Below are 20,828 nucleotides of genomic sequence, written 5' to 3'. Positions count from 1 at the left end.
ACATGTTTTTTGTTTTCACAGTCACCAGATCTCAACCCAGTTGAGCACCTATGGAAGATTTCTGAGTGATGTGTTAAACTGACTCCCTTGAAAATGTTATGATAACCATTGGATCTCTCTAACCTTCTGTTTGTTTGTTTTCTCTCCTTCCCTTGGCTGTTGGATCTGGATCTTCATCTTCCAAGAGATACAGCCTGAATCTCTCATCTCTCTCTGTCTCTCTTTGTCTCTCTCTCCCACTCCCTGCCTGTTCTCTTTCCAGAGCAACATGTTGAGAGGAGGTAATGTGGCTCTGGTTCTATCTCTGTTTGGTAGCACCTGAACATTTTCCTTGATGCTCTACCAATCATATGTTATCAATCTATCTATAATGTTGTCATTTTTTCATACTATGATTTTTTACTTTATTTACGTTATTCTGTGCACAAATCTATTTCATGTCTGTCTGTCCTGAAAGAGGGCAGTTTCATCCATTTTTTGAGCAGGTTATTCCTTATTTGAACACAGGGCCTAAGGATAAAGGATGTTGTATTGCTGTACAAACTGTGAAGCCTTTTGAGAAAAGTTTGTGATTTGCTATATGAATAAACTCCCTCCAAAACCATCATCAAAACACTAAATGAAGGAATATCTGTTGGAATAAAGTTTCACAGTCTCTGAGAATTTATGCTAAGGAGCACTTCAGCTGTTCTTGAGGTTCACAGTGTCCAAATACCTTGATTAATTATCACCTATCTGCATTTAAATCTTGTCTCAAATACTTTCAGAAAGCTGTTTGGGAGCTCAGTCTCATGACATCTCATGACACAGATCTTAACTGTGCTGTGCTTGACTCCAGTCTTTGATTGATTGGCTGATGTTCTCATTAATGAGGAGCTGCCACACTAAAGACTGATTGACATTATACATGTTGATGTTGCCTGCCTCAGCTGTTGCAGGGATGAATGAGAGAGTCTGTAACCACTCTTATTAATAAAGCTGTCATGTCATTATAATGACTAGGTGCAGACTTTGAAATTGTGATGCTGAAAAGAACAATTTTTGGTAGGGCTTTGTTATACGGGCCCTTTTAATTTTCCACAAAAAATATTCTATGATATTTATATTTTTGCAGAAAAGAGAAAGAGTGGTGAACATTATAATACGAATGGGGAAACAAGTGTAACATTGGTTTAGTTGGAAAGTGAACTGTGATTATATTTGGGTTCATGATATTTAAGAAGTCTTAATAAATTAGCGTCTTAAGTCTTTAACTGACTTTTTCCTTGTCCATGAGTTTATTTCCTGTACTACAAAATGACATAACTCTTTTAAATAAATATCCTAAAAAATTAAGTTACACAGCAGTTACTTGTGAATGTTGATAGACACTCACTCACCAACTAAACCAACAAAACTTTTTTTTCACTAAATTGCACCACCCTTTCTGTAAAATGTCCCATAAAATTAAACTTTAACTATCTGCAAATTACTCCAGGGAATTTATAGTAATTCAAAGGAAATTATTATACAATTAAAACACTGGTTAACGCTGCAAATGTTTTTGAAAGCACACTATGTAGAAATTAAAACTACTGTATGATATGCTAAGATTTTGTAAATGTACAAACTCAAATTACATGTTACATCAAGATTCATATCAAATTATATCATATCAGACTTTTTCTCACATTATATCATCCTTTACAAACAATGCCTGTGTGTGACCCCTCATCACAGCAGTGAGTAATAAAGTGTGATGCTCCCTGCTTCATTTGAGTAGTTTTTGGAGGCCTGAGGAGGAATAAATCAACCTCATTTCAAAACAAAAAAGTAAAGATTTGAGAAATGTTGTATAGTAAAACATGTCTTTTCTTCTTCTCTCTTATTTTGTTAATCATCTTGTGACCTCTGATGATGAGTCCTGACCTCATTTGAACTACTATCAGCATATCATGTCATATCAGGTCATATCATATCTGTTCATCTTTAGTCTTCTAATGAGCCTGAGCGTCCTTCAGGCTGATTGGAGTCCTTGTATTTGCTCGCCACCTAGTGGTCACAACAGAAATTTGGCACTCCACCACTTCTCATTCTGCCAGGGGCCATTTTGAACCGCACGGCGGTGTTAACACATGCTTGGCTGGTGTGAATCATGTGTAAGACATAAATAAACAAGAAGAGACACAAACAGGAAAAAAACAAACAAACAAACAAACAAACAAAACTTGACCTCGGTTGGGGACACGCGACTGTGGTGAAAGAGCAAAAAGCGATATTCTTCCAAACTGTGAGTAGAATAATTATACTTAATTAGACACTGTTTTACAGTAATTTATAACTCTGCGACATGAGCTTCTTAAAGAAGCTGTGCTTGATGTTTGTCTTGGTTCTAAACCAGCTAATTAACATCTTTCTTTAACTTCATATAACTTCAGTTCTGCATTTTTGGACTATGATTTGATTCTTATTTGTTAAGGCTGTAGTGGATTTCACAAACTTGTGTTTAGTCATACTTGTTTTTTAGTGAACAATATTTTCCATTTCACATTAAAGACTGGATGTCTAGTGAGAGGAGATGACAATGGATGTCACATCTGTCCTGCAGATGTGACAAGAGTTCGACCACTTTGGAGTTGGCTCCTAGTAGGCTTGTTTTCAAAAAAAATAATCGTAGTGGAGATGTTGAAACTTAAAAATATGTTAAAAGAAAAAAAAAACCACTGCAAGTCTGCTTTAATCTTTGTATATGGTGTAATTTTAAAGCTATTCTTATTACATTACATACATCTTGTTACATTCTTATTTTATTTTTTAGAAGAGATTTAAGACAAATTAACCTTAAAAATATCCCTTTAATAACGAGTTCTCCTAAATTCAGTTCAGTTTGGTTCAACAGAGGCAATCAATCAATATTGATAAAATACAAGTTTGGAGCTGCTTGCTGGACCATCTCAGTTTGAAAACTTTTTTTCATAAACTTGACTGGTGTCTCGTGTGTTAAACCAATTAATGAGGCTACTAAACTCGCTAATTGGCTACTTAATTGGCCCCTGTCGCTGCGCGTGTTGCTTCTGCTGGCTTTTAACGCCCCGCCATCCCTCCCTTTCTGCTCCCAGACATCAAAATCCCCCCCTTGTCACAACGATTTAGGGTCAGTCCCTCAAAGGGAGGAAGGTGCTCTCGCCGTGGACTCCCCCCCTCCAACCCCACCTCTGGCACCTCTGGATCCCCCCTCTATCAGTATCTCCCTCCCACTCTATCTCGGTGTTTTATGTCTGCGTCACAACAAGTCGGTCGGTGGAGAGAGGCAGGGATGATGGCGTCTCTGGCGGCTTGATTCCAGTGCTGCTCTGACAAACCCGCCTCAATAGCATCAATAGGTGGTGGTGGAGAGGAGAGGAGGGGGGAGAGAAGAGAGCAAAAGCGACAGTAACATGACGAAACGGAATCGCGGAGGAGGACGGACAAACTAGGCTTAGAGACGGACGGACAGTCGCCTCCTCGCTGACGGCTTGACTGACACACACACATACACACACATAGAGGCGTTTGGCACAGACAGGGGGACATACATGCACATCATCCACTTTTTGCAAACACGCAGGCTGCGCATACGAGCGGGCAGTAATTGGACAGCAGAGCTCCACAGCAGATGAGGGCATTTCATGTCCAGCCTGCCCAGGAATCACTGTGACCCCGACGGAAAGGAGTTCGACTTCACAGGTATACCCTTCACCGGTCAGCTTGCTTACTGTACAATTTGCCTGATTTGCTTTTTTGACTCACAAAGGCTACATACAGTGACATGTATCCTCTGCGTCTGTCTTGACTTGAGTGCATGCACTGGAACAAATGCTCAACGTGCAAGAGATAATGCCTGCATAGTCATTTCATACATCTATTCAAGTTTTTAAGATGTTGGAAGAGGGGGGGAGAGACCACGGCAAAGTGCATGGCAGACGCTTCAAGTAGCACAGTGATCTTTGCTCATTCAATCAAACTGTATTGCAGCAGTCATCATGCAGTGTTTTGTGTCTGTGTATGTGTGTATGTATGTGTGTGTGTTTCATGCGTGCAGTAATCATTTGTCTTGCTCTCTCTGGTTATGTACTCACTCTCATCTTTCACTGGTGGTGGATACAGGCTGTCTCTATGCTCTCCCCTCTAAAAAAAAAAAGGAGGCGGTGAGGGGGGGTTGAATTTAACCCCTTTGCACCGAAGCCCGCCTGTCTGAGAGCCAGCCGAAACGCCGGGGTCGTAAACCCCCTCTGTCAGCAATGGCAGCAAAGTATTCAGCGAATAAATCGGATTTCCATTTCACATGAGCCCCTGCTCCCTCTCTCTCTCCTCCTCTCCCTCTCTGTCTCTCTCCTCAGGATGGGGGGAGTAAGTGAGGGAGATGATGTGTTGGCTCGATGGAGTGATGGACTACTGTACCTCGGCAATGTGAAAAGAGTAAGTGCGTGTGGGTGTTTGTGCAGGAGGGAAAGTGTGTGTGTGTGTGTGTGTGTGTGTGTGTGTGTGTGTGTGTGTGTGTGTGTGTGTGTGTGCCAGAAAGATAGTTTTTTAGTGTGTGTGTGTGTATATCAGACAGTAAGTGTGCTCACCTGGATTTGAAAAGACTTCCATTTAGTTTTGTCAATCACTCTCCACTCACCTGCTATCTCCCTCTCAGGTAGATGGAGTCAAGCAGTGTTGTCTGGTGAGATTTGAGGACAACTCAGAGTTCTGGGTACTAAGAAAGGACATTCACTCATGTAAGAAGAACTTCTCTCTCTCTCTCTCTCTCTCTCTCTCTCTCTCTCTCTCTCTCTCTCTCTCTCTCTCTCTCTCTCTCTCTCTCTCTCTCTCTCTCTCTCTCTCTCTCTCTCTGTGCTTAGCTAGAAAAGTAAATAGCTCCCTATTGGTAGTACTTTGTATTTCTTGGGTTGAAAAATGCTCTTAGTTTGAGTTTGTGAATGCACTGATGCTCAGCTTAACTCACTCTGTAGGTATTTTGATTCCCCTTTTAAACTTTTACTCAAGGAACTAAAAGAATACTCCTCTGATTCTTTCACATTGTGAGCTTTAAACTTTTTAAACATTTTAAACATTTTTTGTGTCTTTTCTCTTGCCAAGATCGCTCGTTTGTCTTCCGAGAAAATTACCGAAAAAGAAATTACAGTCACGTTCAAGGTTATGATGCTGAGTGGTCTGAGTATTCTGATGGGGGCACGTTGAGATGTAATTGGTATATTAGAGCCTATTTATGAATTTATTAGACTAATGACTCCTCAGGGAAATGGCGCCCCCACTCCACCTAACATCAAGCGAAGGGGAAGTTGGTAGCATGTTAGGACCAGGCTGAGTATCCGCCCGTCAAATGAAGTGAAATCTGAAAGGGTGCAGGAGACACTGAAATCAATGAGGTGGCAAGGATGTGAATCAATATACATAAATTAATGCCGTTGACTGCTCTCTCTCTCTCTTTCTTCCTCGCTGACATTTACTTTCGCTCTCTTCCTCCCCTCCCCTCGCCTTTCTCTCTGTGTCTTTTTCTGTTTGCCTCAGTCGCTGCTGGAGTGGAAGAACTTTGCTGTATTTGTGACGCTCCGCCTCTTAAAGAACCCCTCATAAATTGTCTTAAATGTCGCCACGGTAAGGAAGCATGCCTCATCATCCGCTGTCAAGCAGTAGTTCTCCACCAGTACTTGCACTGACCTTGAAGATTTGACACAATATGCTAAATAACAGTGTTGCTCTTTCAAGAAAAAAAAAACCCCCAACACAGAAAACCACGTCATAAATGATAGATATGAGTAGTTGCACTTCCATCCTGACCACAATGGAAATAAATGAGATATCCATACACTTGGAACATTATTCACTGATTTAAATGCTAGTGGGTGTCTTTACTGGCTTGTTTCTAATTTTACGACCCCCTCCAGACATGTTTCAAGACATAAAAAATACTCTGCTTGGAATAATAATTTGTGACTGATAAGTTTTTGTTCTCCACGAAAAAGTTTAATTATCCTCTTAAAAATTTGTAAAGTCAATTTCTCCTTCTCCCTTATTGAAAAATCCATAATCTATGAATATGTAGATATGCTTAGTTTTAAAGGTTTAACTGTTAGATGCACAATGCCTCCTACTTCAGTGAAAAGTTCATTCTTAGTGTATGTGCATAGCTTTAAGTGTCCACATCACACTTCTGTAATTTGAATTTTGGACCTTTGTTTGCTGCCAAATTAATTACAATGTCACAAAATCATTCGTGAACGTTCATGTTTTTTAAAACTTAAACGTGAGCACAGAAAAACAGCCTCTCATTGTAAAACTACACATTCATTCATTCTGCAAAGTGACAGCTAAGTGAAGTAACAATAAGTAAAATACATTTTTTGGGGTAGAGGGGGACTTTATAAGTAAACTTGAGTTATGATGGGGAAGCACGGAGTGGCAGGATGCACACAAGCAGGAAATGGCAGCAAATTTCGCCGTCATGTCTTCACAGCTCTGTCAGGCGAATAGGGTTTCTGACAGCTTGTTTTTGGGGGAAAAAAGCAGACAAATATACTCCCTGCTCCCTAGATGAAAATAGTATAGTAAAATGTTTTGCATGCTGCTGAAACAAACCAGCAGAGCACTAAATATGGAGCTGCACTGCCATTATTGTCACTCTGGCTGTCTGTCTTGCACACACGAATTAAACGCTCTGCCTCCTCCTCCCATTACAGGTTATCATCCAGAGTGCCACACGCCAACCATCGAACCGGAAGCTGACAGCGATTCGTGGATATGTCGGCAATGTGTCTTTGCAGTCGCAACCAAGGTCAGACTGCTAATCTCTCCGTCTCATACTCTGGGGAAGAAAAAAAAAAACATTCAGGGTGTAATATGGGAGAAATCCAGTCAAATTTATCAGGCTTCGCTGCCACTACACTGTTGTGTATGGCGGGTAATAGGTTTATTTGAGGCAAAAGCGCACTAATTTGCTCAGTATTGACTTCAGTATTAGATGTTCTACATTGTGTCCAAGAAATCATGAACAATCAATAGTTATGAAGCTGAAAAACTACACTGAAGTTGATAGAAGTACATTTAAAGTCAATCAATCACATGTGCTCCAGTTCTGTAGATATGAGATGAGAAAGCACCCGGTTAATTGTCAATCAGTCAATGTCCATATCTCATTGTCCAGACTTCCTCTGCCTTGGACACTATCTCTCACAGCTGACCCACAATAAAATGAGACGAATTGCTTTCTCCCCCACCGAATGTGATCCGTCTCCCCTGCTGCTCTGACATGACAGTGATTGGAAGGGTCACAGACCAATCAGTTCTGTCCTAAAAATTGTGTTTTCAGAGAGGCGGGGCACTCAAACGAGGACGCTTCGCCCGGCTCATGCAGTTTATGAAACTCCGGCTCCCCTATCAGCTGTCATCTTTAGACTGGGACCCGCAGCACCTGACCAATCAGCAACAGTGTTACTGCTACTGTGCCGGACCTGGAGAGTGAGTGACACTGCAGAGGCCAGTTTAAGTTTGAATGTACTGTACATGTACGCTCTGTGACGTTTGACAGCATCGTCTCTCAAAGGTAGATCTCATCTCAGTCAACGTCACCTTATGGACTATTTGCAAATTGCATGCAGCATATCAGACGTATGTCAAACAGCATTAACATGTTTTGTTAGGGTTTGTTTTGACGTTTTCTGAATGATTTACGAGTGATGATTTCTGTATCAAGTCAGATACTGTCAAGTCAAACCAAAGTTTATTTATATAGCACATTTCATGCACAGGTCACAATGTGCTTTACATAAAAAGACAAAATAATCACAACAAAACCATAAAAGTGCAAGTGCTGAAGATAAAAATGCATCAACAGGTTTTTAGCGCTGTCATACAGGAATCAAAAAAGTCTAATATATATATAAACACACACACACACACACACACACACACACACACACACACACACACACACACACACACACACACACACACACACACACACACACACACACACACTCTCACACACTCTCACACACACAAAGAATTTAGCTACAGGCTGTTGTGAAAAGTAATGTTTTTTCGCCTGCTTTTGAAAGTGTTCAGTGCTCCAGTTCAGGTAAATTGTCAGTCAAAAAATAAGTACAACAAGCTATCTTTTTAATGCATTTGCTGTGTTTATTTTTTTATTTTTTCTCTTTTTATTTTTATACTTTGTTTATTTGCTTTTGTTGATGTGACAAACTTGAGAACCATAAACAGTATAAAACAAACTCCCAACTGCTGTGTCCGTGTGAGAAGGAGCACCCGGTGGGAGTTTACACCTGAAGACACATTTCATGAGATGTGAACAGTCAGCTGCACACTTCAGCCTTTAGCCTTTCCCTCAATTATGCATAAATACAAACTTGTCTTCATGCATTCATGTGTTAAAAGTCTCTCTGTGTTCTCTTGTTGTCGGACTGCAGGTGGAACCTGAAGATGTTACAGTGTGGAAGTTGTGGCCAGTGGTTCCACGAGGCCTGCACGCAGTGTCTAACCAAGCCATTACTGTACGGTGACAGGTACGTTACACGGCACTATGACAACTGTGGAGTCTTTATCCTCACTCATAATTTTATTATTACAATAATTTCAAAGGAATTTAATTGGTTGGAATTTGACACAGTAGGCACGCATTTTGGCAGCACACACTGAGTATGTTTATAGGCCTGAGACTGATATGGGATTTTTTAGGATATATAGATATTTGAGAGTAAATCCGGCTAATAATGGATTGGCTGAAACTTTTCAGCCAATCTGAACTTTTTCAGAGTGAAACCTTAATGCATTGGAAAAATGTTGAACTTAAATTAAGAACAAGAGTCTACAGCCCTGATAGTATCTGTTAAAGGCTGTATTAGCTAAATGCTAACATCATAAGATAATCTAAAGGACAAAGGGACAATGCTAACATGCTGATGTTAAGCAGGTATAATATTGAACATGTTCACCAACCTATTCTAATGAGCACACATTTGCTAATTAGTGCTTACATTTATTATATTTATACTATTACTAATATCATATTTAATCTTCCAAATTATTTGTCAAGACTAAAAGGAAGAGTTAATGGATCATGAGGAGAATACAGATGCCTGGAGCAAATTTCATGGCAAGTCTAATAGTCTAATCTAATAGTTGTAGAGACGTTTTACCTTAAATTCAATTATATCAATTTAATTTACAGTATATAGAGCCAAATCCCAACAAAAGTTATCTCAAGATACTTTTCACATTGAACATGTCTCTTAACTTTAATTTAAATAGACTTAACATTCCCCCAATGTTAAAACCCCCCCACAAATGTCAACCTCATGATGGCACTTGAAAAGTCGGATGAACACAAAAGTCATAAAGGTTCATCCTCTGGGTAACTTGAACATCTCTATAACATTTCACAGCAGTCAGACATCACCATCCAGAGCAGCTCTAGTCTGTATGTCTACAAACATTTCAGCAGATACAAATAGATTTGTGATAAGCCAATAACAGCTGATAATATCTTGGTGATGTATCAGTCAGGATCTAATATTTGGATTGTTTTTTCATGTAAGAAATTGAATTTTTCTTCTAATCTTGTTTACACTGATCTTTTTACGTATTGGTCTACTGCTCAACACATGTTGTTTATTTTGTTAGTCGAGGTCAGACTGATCAGAAACCTACCTCTACCTGTATATTTACAGCTATATTTACTGTGATTACAACCTTAGTAGATCTACAACATTATTATTGATAATTAATTTGACTTTAATCGCTGAGTCTATAAAAATGTTTAGAAATAGTTAGTTTTTCAAAGCCTGAGATAACATTTTCAAATCTCGAAGCAGTCCCAATTCCCAAAGATCTTCAATTTACAATGATACAAATCTGAGAACCTCTCTTTTGAGAAGCTGGAACCAGCGAATTACCATTTTTACTCGATAAATCACAAATGATCGATCAATTTTCAAAGTTATTGTTCATTAATTTTCTGTTGATTGACTAATAGATGAATCAACTAATCACTTGAGCAGCAGACCTCAGTCTGATTAAGATAATCAGATGAAGACGTCTACATGACAGCTTCACTTGTCAAGAGAGCTGCATTAATTAACTCAAGACTAAATTATTAGCCTGTTAATGTAGTCATTGACTCATGTTACAGGGACCTGAACTCCTCACATGTTCACAGCAAAAGGGACAGTGACAGACAGCAGAGCAGACATTTAATCTTACTGGTAGTAGTTCAGGTATGATGCAGGGTGGATATGCAAGCTGTTGATCACAGTGCAGTTTGATAGGCTGCATCTCATGCATGTAATAAAATGTATCCATCCATTAAGTTATTATTGTCATTAACCATCTGCGTTAGCCGGCTGGGTTTTACACTCGCCCTGACACCGTGTTATTGCCGAACCTGTCTGAAGAGGGAGGGGTGAGGTAGTGGGGGGAGGGAGGATTAGATTTAGATTGACAGTTGGAGGAGAGGGAGGCCGGATTGGTACAACATCTGCTGAGCAGGTGATGGAGGAAGAGTGAAGACCGAGTTCACAGTTTGAATAGTAAGCATGTGCTGCCGTCATACAGCGTCTGCACTTCATCTTTTCCCCATGACCTTCAGCCAACACCTGCATATAGAAGCGCAGATGCACACAATGTTGGTGTGGTGCGAGCCGAGTTTCAGGGTCACCCACAACCCACAACCGAATGTTATTAAAGTGGGACAGACACACCTGTGCGTTCATTTCAAGTCAGGTTGAGTTATTGTAATGTATTAAATGATAAAATATCCAGAAAAGAGAACCTTACCTTAAAAAAATTGCAGTATAAGTCTGCAAAGTGGTGAATATACTTGTTTTGGACTACAGCAGTTTTCACACAGTTGAAAAGTGAGGATAAATGGGACAAAATGAAAGATGACACCTGTTTGGGATAATATAAATTATATTTCACATACACATGATACCTGTCTGATTTTCTGTGTTTTCCACGTGTCTGTTTCAGGTTTTATCAATTCCAGTGCTCTGTATGTTCAAAAGGACCAGAGACCATCCAAAGACTACCCATGACCTGGTAATGTTAACAGGGACACCTTTACTGACATGTTTATAGCGACAAATATGACACTTTTGACAGTTTTGCCAAAGAAAGAAAACAACACAATTGATATTTTTCTTGTTCAGTCGAATTGTAAGAAAGATAAGTCATTTTCAGCACATGTCACATCTAGTTTTATACACTTTTACTTCACACAACAACACAACAACTCCTCCTGCATGTGATAAAAAAGTGGTGTATTGAACTTTAAAATATATTTTTTCGATTTCTTCCATTTTGTTTTGTTGTTTTTGTCTTTAATGTATATTTTCCAGTTTCTAATTATCTAATTTTTACTATTTTTCCATTTGAAATGCAGGGTGGATTTGGCTCATTTAGTGCTCTACCATCTCTCCCTGTGCTGCAAGAGGAAATACTTTGATTTTGACCATGAAATCCTGTCTTTCACCAATGAGAATTGGGACTCGTTGCTCCTAGGCGCGGTATTGATATTTCCCTGTTTAAGCACCATGATGAAATGATGTGAAATGCTGCCAGGCTTTTTTGCATTTGAGACTTAAAGCCTATTAACCATCATTAAAGTAAAAAATTTAAAGTATATAAAAAAAAAAAAGTATAACCTCTGTGTATGCTTAAAGGGGAACGCCACTGAGTTAAAGAATAGCTTATGATACAGTTCTTAATATGAATGAAGTTCTTGACAAACCTTCAAACTAGAGCACTGAGGCTCAAAGTTGTTACACCATCTGGTTTCAAGTCTGAAGTGTCTCCACAGAGAATAAACAGAAGATAAAAGTAGAGGTGACTGGGAGAGACACCACGGGGCATTTTATGTGCTTCCTGTACATGTATCTGAGGTTTTGGGTTCTCCTTTAAGCTGTTTTGAAAAGATCCTTTTAAATGTATTGTTTGTGCTGTCATAACATGACAGCGGATTTTTCAGCCATGTAGCTACAACAAATAATTTTTTTTTCATATCAAGATTATTGCTGTCAGAGACTGTAAAAGAAAATTATTGTAAGCATTAAGGTTTTCTGTCTGATGGCCGTCCGCTGTGTAAACACAGATTTGATTTTTCATTCTTGTCTGTCCTCCAGCTCTCTGACACGCCAAGGCAAGACCGCTGTCACAATCTCCTCAACGCTCTGAACTCCCACAAGGACAGGTAAGTCATTGCATATGATGAGAAGAATAAACACCAAGCACTCATGTCTGGATTGATGAGTAGCACTCCATGAATAGAGGGGTCCTCTTAGTGCTCTGTAGTTTGTAAGGTTGGACACACAGACTGAAATGAGCGAGGTGAAATGTGTGACTTTGAATAAAACGGCAGCAAAATGTAACAACCAATTAGAGTATTTGGAATTTACTCTTTTTGGTGCAGCTTTTGTCTTGTTAGTAAAGGACACAAGTTGTTGGTATTTAATCACAATAACCAGCCTAGCAGTATAATTGCTTTTAGTGGATTTCACACAAAAAAACAACAAAAAACCTTGCGGTCACAAAACTGCAAATTTCTCCAGACAAAGTCTGCTCTAATTATGTGTACCTAATTACACAGTCACTACCTTTTGAAACCTCCTTGAGTCTACTTTTTCATCAGTAGAATACATACATTTTGTTACATAACTTTAAATTCTTTATTAGCATCAAAGAGGAGTAATGAATGATCATTTTTAAGAACCAACACCAGACCAGGCTCACTGCGTCTGCTGTACAAACGGTTTCTTTGATGTTGCCCAGGTTTGTCTCTGGAAAAGAGATCAAGAAGAAGAAGTGTCTTTTTGGGCTTCAGGTCCGAGCCCCGCCACCGCTGACGTCCGATTCTTCGCCCCTCATCACCGACCCACCTACCAACATCACGCACCGGAGAAGGTCAGAGTAAGGACAGCGTGTTTCTTTTCAGTTCTTATCTCAATAAGCGCATTGGGTTTCCCACAGGGCATATAGTCATTACGCATGAACAATTAACTTAGGCCCACAATTTTCATATGCCAGCAATTGTATCAGTGTCTTAATAATCTCTTGAAAGAGGAGGCTATAAAACCCTCTGTGTGCTTACACTGGTACATCTGTAAGTGTGTCTGAGCACATGTGTATTAATGTGTCCTCTAGCATGCATGCATTTTCATAGCTGGTGCTTCTTTTGCCTCGACTGAAGTATGGAATAATCTTAAGAAGTGCAGAGAAATGGAAAGAGAATTTTTTTTTTTTTTTTTTAAATAAGAAAATCATTTTGCTTATGTGGTGACAGTTCATTCATACTTGCAGTAATTAATCCTCCAGTTCCTTCTGCTCACCTAAATAGCTGCACGCTGCAGGTTCCCAGCATCCATCAAGAGGCACTGATCTTATTGGCTGGCATCACTTTAGGCTCCGTCCATCTCCCTGACAATAATGTGAGATGATTGGTTAAACCAGAGTGAAGTAATTTTTCTACTTCACAAATTAACCAATGTTCAGACAAAGTACAGCATTGATTTATCCTTCTAAAGAAAATCTCTTTTATAAGATTAGTGGTTGATTTTTCTTTTTTTTTAAAACCACAAATGCCTGATTTCATGTAGCAGTGGGCATTTTTGAATAAAATAGCTATATTTGAGAGAAATGATGATAAAATGCTATTTTTTACAGCACATTTCTAAACAGAGATAGAAAAAGAGGTTTACGACACACTAAAGAGACTTCAGTACAATACAAAAAGGAAAATACATAAAAATAAAGTCACACTGCTTAGACAACAGCAATATTCCTGTGCCATATAAATATGGAGATTAATTGTCCACTGGTCAGTTTGTTGATCCAACATTTTGGTCTAAAAAAAAAAAGATATCTTGACAACTTCCGGCTGTATTGCCATGGCATTTGGGATGGATTTTATGATCAAATGATGATTCCTGATGATTATGGACACCCCCAAACTATTATATAGAGGCCCTGTCAGGTGAAAATTACAGTAATATCAACCTTGAGGAGGCACAATTCGATTTCCCAAAACGAGTGGCTGAATTGTTACATAAGCTTTACTTTAGTGCCGCTATTACGGAGCTAACTTTCCTCTTCAACCGCCTTCAGTCCAAAACGCCCCAACTTTACACAAAGAAGATCTTGTAATTAAGTAAGAAGATTTCCGTGCAATTTGCTGAACACATTCATGCTTCTAAGAGGATGAATCCCTCTGATTTTAATGAGTCCGTGGTCCTTTCTTTAGCGTTGCCCTCAGGAAAAAACATACATTTAAATTCCTACTACTCGCGCTGCTCTAATTATAGCATAATGGACAGTCCTTTCAGTATTTTCAAATTGTGGATTGTAATGGACATTTGAGCCTCCAGGGGCCACTTTTGAAGTTTTAGACCTCAAGTATTGTTTTCATAAACAAGTCAGTAGGCTGAGGGAAATGTAGGGGAGAAGAAAGTATGAAGAAGGTTTTATATCCTTATACCTCATCATCATTCAGGATATATCATCTCACTGCTCTTATTTTCTTGTATTTTACACCTCTCAGTGGCCTTTTATGCAGACACATGAATGAACTAAGCATTCCACTATAGGACTGTATGTGCGTGTTTGTTTTTGTATATTCATTTATGTGTGTTTTTGCACTCTTCAGCCCGCTGTCACTACCCTGCCAAAGGAGAGTGGGGGGGCCAGAGCCACGTAAATCAAAGCGTCGTATCATTGAGACACAGGTCAGTACCTCTGTCTTCAGCTCATGAGGAGTGAGGGAAGGTCTGGGCCACAAAACCTCTCTGATTATTTTTTTTCTTAGGCAGGCAGGTAAACAGCTCTATGTGATCCAAATAACCTGTCAGTCAGACACTGTGATGAAGGTTCATTTCGCAGTCTAGATCAGTCTGTGTGTCTTTTAACACCCAGTGCAGCTCAGTGCCTCGGTATTCCTTTTTTCTGCTGCTTTTTCCTGTGTGTTAAATGCCTGCTGATGCTTTAAAGTGCACGGTTAGCATAAAGGTAGCGTGTGAGAGTTGAGCTGTCGTGTGTTTGGCTCGGTTAAAAATGTATTATTCAAAATACAAACGTGGCTGCACAAAAACCCGCTCAAGTATTTCATCAACATCTGCAGTTCAGCTCTGCATTTATCATGATCATCAAACCCAATTCCCAGCGGATCACGCTGTATCAGCCAACATCACATGTGGCAGTTACTATTTTTACACAACATTCTTAACCGTGGATGCTCATTGTACTGTGTCCTCCTACACAACTCTCTGATTCATGTATTTGCACATACAGTAATCCTCGAACAATGCGATCCACGGAGCACTTGTTTTCACTCTGGCAAATCCAGGCCCATTGTGCCCCTCTGATTGATGCTAATCTCCGTCCGTCTTGGAGGCGCAGGTTTGTTGTAGTGGGGAAAGTGAGATGGGAAGGAATGCTGATATGTGTAGCCTGGGATCGTTTCCAAGTGCACTTTGCAGTCGATTACAGTTTGGCCAGGTGGCGCTGGCATCTTGTCAGTGCAGCATTGACAGAGCACATCCATTTAAAGGCACAGACGTTGACTGAGGCCACTGAATAATAATCTCCCATCCTAATAGTAATTCTAGGGAAGAGAATGATAATGGGCCAAGCGAGTTGCCCCATATGTCACAGTCCAGCAGTGAGAAATGCAAAAACCTTCAAATGGCGTCTACCCAGATGACATTTCTGGTGATAAATAACTCTGATGATGCTCTGATGTTTTTACGTGTTATGGGTCATGAGTCGGTGTGTCCGGAGAACTGCTTCACTAACCAGCCAACTCCATGAGATGTGCTGGTGAGGTAATATGTTCAAGCAGGACATACTACCACTGTGTCAGATGAGCCTTAGAAATGATGTGACTCACATCCATTTACGCTATTAGTGTGGATTTATTGACATATCTGCCCTCCAGTAATGCAGGCACATTAAATCAAAACCCTAAGAATGCAAGCTATATATTAAAAAATTATGCATCAACTGTGCTTTAAATTGTCTTCACTATGAATTTCAGTATGCAAACCTCTGTCTAGACATATTTATCTCAAAACTGAACGTTCCATATGCAAAATTAACTTTATGCATGACTGAGCACGGAGCTATCAGTGCTTGATTGACTCCTGTGATGATGTTGGCATCCAGACACAAGCTGATCTGTGTGTGTCTCCTGTGCCCAGGCTTGTCCACCCCCAGTGTCTGCCAACCCCATTGAGGTACTGCCATGTTGCCATGGCTACATGGGAGGGGCCAGCCTTTACACCTCCAGGAAGTCAGAGGAGGAGCTTAACTTGAGGTAAGTGGTATGGTACCATTTTGTGTCTGTTGTGACTGATGGGTATAAGAAGAGATGAAGCACCAGTTCACCTGTATTACATTTTACACTTACAGTAACATGTGATACAGGTGTACATGTGTTGATCATGAACAACTAACTGTAAGAATACTGTGTGTGTAATTTGGTCAACTGTTTAACTAAATGTTAAATGGTTTTTTTTGTGTCCATGTGGTTTAGTCAAATTTAAAGGGGTTAAAATTAGAAAATAAATGTATGAACTTGTACACATACTTTTTTTGTGGACCTAGCATAACATTTCTGCTTTTAATCCATTTTAAGAGAATATATTAGAGGATTATGGGAAAAATGCCCAAGTGGTGTACCCATAAAAACGTTGTACCAAATAATTCAACTTGCTTAAAAACGCTAAATTCTCAATGAAACACCATATCAACTAGTTTGGCATGATCTTACATTATAAGTTTTTTTATATTAAGTAAAGGTAATGGAATACAATTGTTCTAAATATTAAATTTAATTTGGGGAATCATGTCAATCAGGAACCATTTTATTTTTTAAAAGAAGTAATTATTTGTACACTACATACACACTTAAAATATTTAATATTTATCATTATTTTATGGTTACACCATTTGACATTTTCAGGGGTATTCATTCTTACTTTTAGTTAAAAAATGGTGCAAATGTCATTTCAATTGACATAAAACCAACAAAAATATAAAATATACATTTTAACAAACCTGATGCTGCTTTAAAGACAACTTTTTAAAGATATTTTTGAATTGTTCATCTTGCCAACCCTTATGTGTTACTGACCCAAATGCCTTTCTGTCTTTATTTTGTTCAAAACATCTTGCCATAACAGATAATGACAAACAAAATCTGATGGTACAAAACTAAATATTATAGAAACCATTTAAAGGGCTTGATATGCTTGTGATAATAATAGTAAAAAAAATATATATAATTGATGTGACAGACAAAAATCTCTCAGCAACACATGGAGGCGAGGATGCTGTACTTCCCACATTATGAAGTAACATGATTCAGGTAGATTTGTTTAAAGTGCTGAGGTTTTTGAGCTATCTGCCTCTGAGACTCCGCCACTCCAGTACAATGCAGGTGGGATTATTTCTTTGGTTGGAAATATTTGCCATGAAAACACGCTGACAGCAGGGATTTTTTCAAATGTCATTTTTTGGTCTTGTGACCAAAACAAACAAAATTATTTTTGGCTCTGTTGTATGAGGATGACAGCGAATGTCAGAGCGAAACATATCTCAAAGCTCAAAGTGGATCTAACAAGGGGTCTGAATCAGAGCTGAAATATGCAAATATGAAATGTGAACAACCTTAGCAACAACATTAGCAACAAAGACTATGGGATGGACGGCTGTTTGTAGGCATGCACGATCCGATGTTATCACGAGATGGTGCTACAGTAGATGTAACATTGTAAACGTCTTTTTCAGAGCAGCTTTTGACTATGTTGACCTCAAGTTTTCTGATTTTTTAGCATGTTTTACATCCAACATTATACTAGTTTAAAAATAACAGGAAATTACAAAACACATGATATGTCCTCTATAACTAAATTCAAACAAAACTATCTTCATGGATGCATACCAAAAGGGAAAAGTGGGAAAGTATGTTTTGAAATTCGGATCTTAGTCTTTTCTACTATTTTTAAACACAGCTGGATAAAAATATTACCGTATTTTACATTAAAGCTGCAAAGTAAGCAACTCTCCCTTGTAACGTCTTTAACCTCTGTGTGTCCTGTCCACAGCTCTCCCCCAAAGCGGATGTATGCCCTCTATCACACCACTTACAACGGAAACACTGCGCTCTCCAGGAGTCTCCATCACTACAACAGGTTTTGCTCATCTGTCATCCTTGTGGTAACTCCTGCTGGACATGCATATAGTCTCTTCACAGTATGAAGATAAAGATCATAAAATGTATTCAGGGGTTTTTTTCACTGAGAGCAATGCTCTGTTTTTCAGGAACGCCCTGATCACAATCACACAGTTACACATTTACACCTGAAAGCCGACCAGTACAACCACAGTCTGATCTGCCGACCACTGAGCAGCTCCACTGGAGTAGGTGGCGTTAAGGGCATTGCTCAAGGGCACCTCAGTTGTGGTAAAGAGGGAGGGGCAAGTACTGCTACTTCACTCACCCCACCCAGATTTATCCTGCCGGTCACAAGCTCGCTTCTCTAACCTTTAGGCCACCACTGCCCCAAAATGATAGAAATGATGAAGTGATAGAAATTTGGACTAACTCATTCATATCTGGTTATTTGAGTTGTGATTTCTCTCTTAAATTTCCACAAAATTAACATCTTTATATGATGATTAAAAGATTACATGTATAGTGATAGTACATTTTTGTCCATTTTGCCCATCCTTAGTCACATGTGTAGGTTGTTTCGTTGCAATCAACGAAACAAGTTACCGACAGATTTATGCCCTAAAGTATCAGATTCTCTGCAAATGCTTATCACCACATCTAAACAGCACTGGGTGACCCTTCAGTTGCTCCCAGTCTGCCTTCCAATCTATATTTTTGAGGACACTTTTCATCCATCGGAAAAGAAGGACATTTCTGCAGCATAAGGCAGACAGCTAGACTGCAAATCTGCATGTTACTACAGTTTTTATGTTTTCTTCCTCATTAGCTGAAGTAACCTTGATTGTAAAATTGGTTCTTTTTGGCGTCGCATCAAACGGATTTTAGCGTTAAGCCGAAGATTTGTGATTACTAAATCACTTTAAACTGTTTCAGTCACTGCCACTACGAACGTATTGGGTCTTATGCCAACTAGCAGCATTTGTGAAGCCTCTACATAAAGTTTCATGTATTTCCGACATACCCCTGTTGATTAATTTCAACTTTAGATCACTTTTCCCCTTTGTCGATGAAGTTTGTCTGTGTTTGGAGTAAGCTATCAGAATTTTTAAAGACTTTTAATTTTGACAAGTGAAGTAAATGTGCACTTTGAGCACAACTGATTTTCGCCTCTCTGGTTCGTTTTGAATTGTCTTGTGATCTATTTCAGCAGTTTAATTTTGAGTTACCAAGCAACACTTTTACTAATCTTGATGGTAATGACACAAGTTTAAAGACGACATACACCTATTTGCTTTCTTGATGAGACTCAGATGAGAAGATAAATACCCCATCATGTCTGTACGCTAAATATGAAGCCAGAGCTAACAGGCTGTTAACCTAGTTTAGCATAAAGATTGGGAGCAGGAGGAAACAGGTAGCCTAGCTCTGACCAAAGTAATATATATCCACCTATCAGCACCTCTTTTTTTTTTGCTAATTAACACATTATATTTCATTAGTTTAAGAGTAAAAAGTGTTTATTTCAAGCTAAGTGTTTCTCATCAAACTCTTGCCAAGAAAGCAAATAAGTGTGCTGTATGTTCTTTAAGGACATTCAAAGCTAGCTCTTACTTATAAATAATGTACATTTGCAGCAAACCTATTAAAACAATCTAGTACAAAATATGCATTGCAGTATCCTTCCTTATAAAGAAAACCTATTTTAATGGGACAGTGAAATACCCCTAAATGAATCAGTTCTTCTTCTTGACTCCTTTTGTTTTCCTAGTGTGGATGACACCTGCAGGGTACCACCACCCTGCTACCAGTACCCTCTAAACGCCAACGGCAGCCATCACCACCACCACATCCACCAGCATCATCACAGCCACCAACACAACCACAACCACCAAAACCACCAAAACCACCACAACCATCAAAACCACCACAACCACCAAAACCAACACCAGCCAGGGCAGAAGCAGCTGGAGCCCCTCCTACCCTACCAGGCTGGCATGGGCGGAGGGGGTGGCGTAGGTGGAGGTGGTGGAGGAGGAGGAGGTGGAGGAGGAGGAGGAGGTGGTGGTGGAGGTGGTGGAGGAGGAGGTGGAGGAGGTGGAGGAGGTGGAGGAGGGAGTATGGGAGTCGGAGGGGGAGACGGGACAGTGGCCAGGAGCTGGGGAGGAGGGGAGGCGGTGAGAATCTTGGCGAGACGCGTCACGCCAGACGGGAAGGTGCAGTACCTTGTGGAGTGGGAGAACGTGAGTTTGTACTGAGACAAGAGAAAGTTAACGAGACGCAATGACTGTTTTGCAGTTGCCACAAGAATACTGTGTATGTAATATGTGGCAGTGTTTAAAGTACAAACAAAACAAAAAGAGGAAAAAAAAATCCCTACATGTTGCAAATCCAGGTTGCTCTCATAGTATCACCTCTATTCTACATGATTATAACCTCACTACTCGTTACTAAATGTCCCTCTTTGCTAGTGTTTCTCTGATATTTGTACTGTTTACTTTGGAATATGCCTTTGCATTTATCATGTTTTACAGTGATGAGGGAAAATATTTAAACCTCCTGCTAATTTGTAAATGTTTGAGCCGCATTTAGTATAATATGTCTTAAATTGAATCTAAATATTGTGAAG

General features: G+C 39.5%; 2 protein-coding genes across 2 annotated transcripts in view; both read left to right on the top strand.

Moving 5' to 3' along the window:
* The window catches only part of ankmy2a (ankyrin repeat and MYND domain containing 2a), a 366,395-nt gene that overhangs the window by 41,462 nt on the left and 304,105 nt on the right, over positions 1-20,828 (top strand). The window lies entirely within an intron of this gene.
* Positions 3,585-20,616, top strand: phf1 (PHD finger protein 1). The gene is made up of 16 exons (XM_062422793.1): positions 3,585-3,705; positions 4,359-4,437; positions 4,658-4,739; positions 5,533-5,619; positions 6,702-6,796; positions 7,331-7,479; positions 8,448-8,543; positions 11,008-11,076; positions 11,420-11,543; positions 12,159-12,226; positions 12,805-12,936; positions 14,675-14,753; positions 16,224-16,339; positions 18,132-18,218; positions 19,971-20,272; positions 20,333-20,616. Exons 2-16 carry the CDS (start codon positions 4,360-4,362, stop codon positions 20,455-20,457), a joined length of 1,689 nt encoding a protein of 562 aa, XP_062278777.1. The 5' UTR covers positions 3,585-3,705; position 4,359; the 3' UTR covers positions 20,458-20,616.

This window comes from Scomber scombrus, chromosome 7 (assembly GCF_963691925.1).
Source record: "Scomber scombrus chromosome 7, fScoSco1.1, whole genome shotgun sequence".
In the NCBI taxonomy this organism is placed as follows: Eukaryota; Metazoa; Chordata; class Actinopteri; order Scombriformes; family Scombridae; genus Scomber; species Scomber scombrus.
The sequence above is the reverse complement of the archived record's forward strand: the minus strand, read 5'-3'. Positions and strand labels throughout refer to the sequence as shown.

Excerpts from the sequence above, each read along its gene's own strand:
- phf1 (XM_062422793.1), top strand. The coding sequence starts at position 4,360 with ATGGGGGGAGTAAGTGAGGGAGATGATGTGTTGGCTCGATGGAGTGAT. Across the intron at positions 6,797-7,330 it reads TCTTTGCAGTCGCAACCAAG|AGAGGCGGGGCACTCAAACG; the intron begins GTCAGACTGCTA and ends TTGTGTTTTCAG. Across the intron at positions 20,273-20,332 it reads AGGAGGAGGTGGTGGTGGAG|GGGGAGACGGGACAGTGGCC; the intron begins GTGGTGGAGGAG and ends TGGGAGTCGGAG.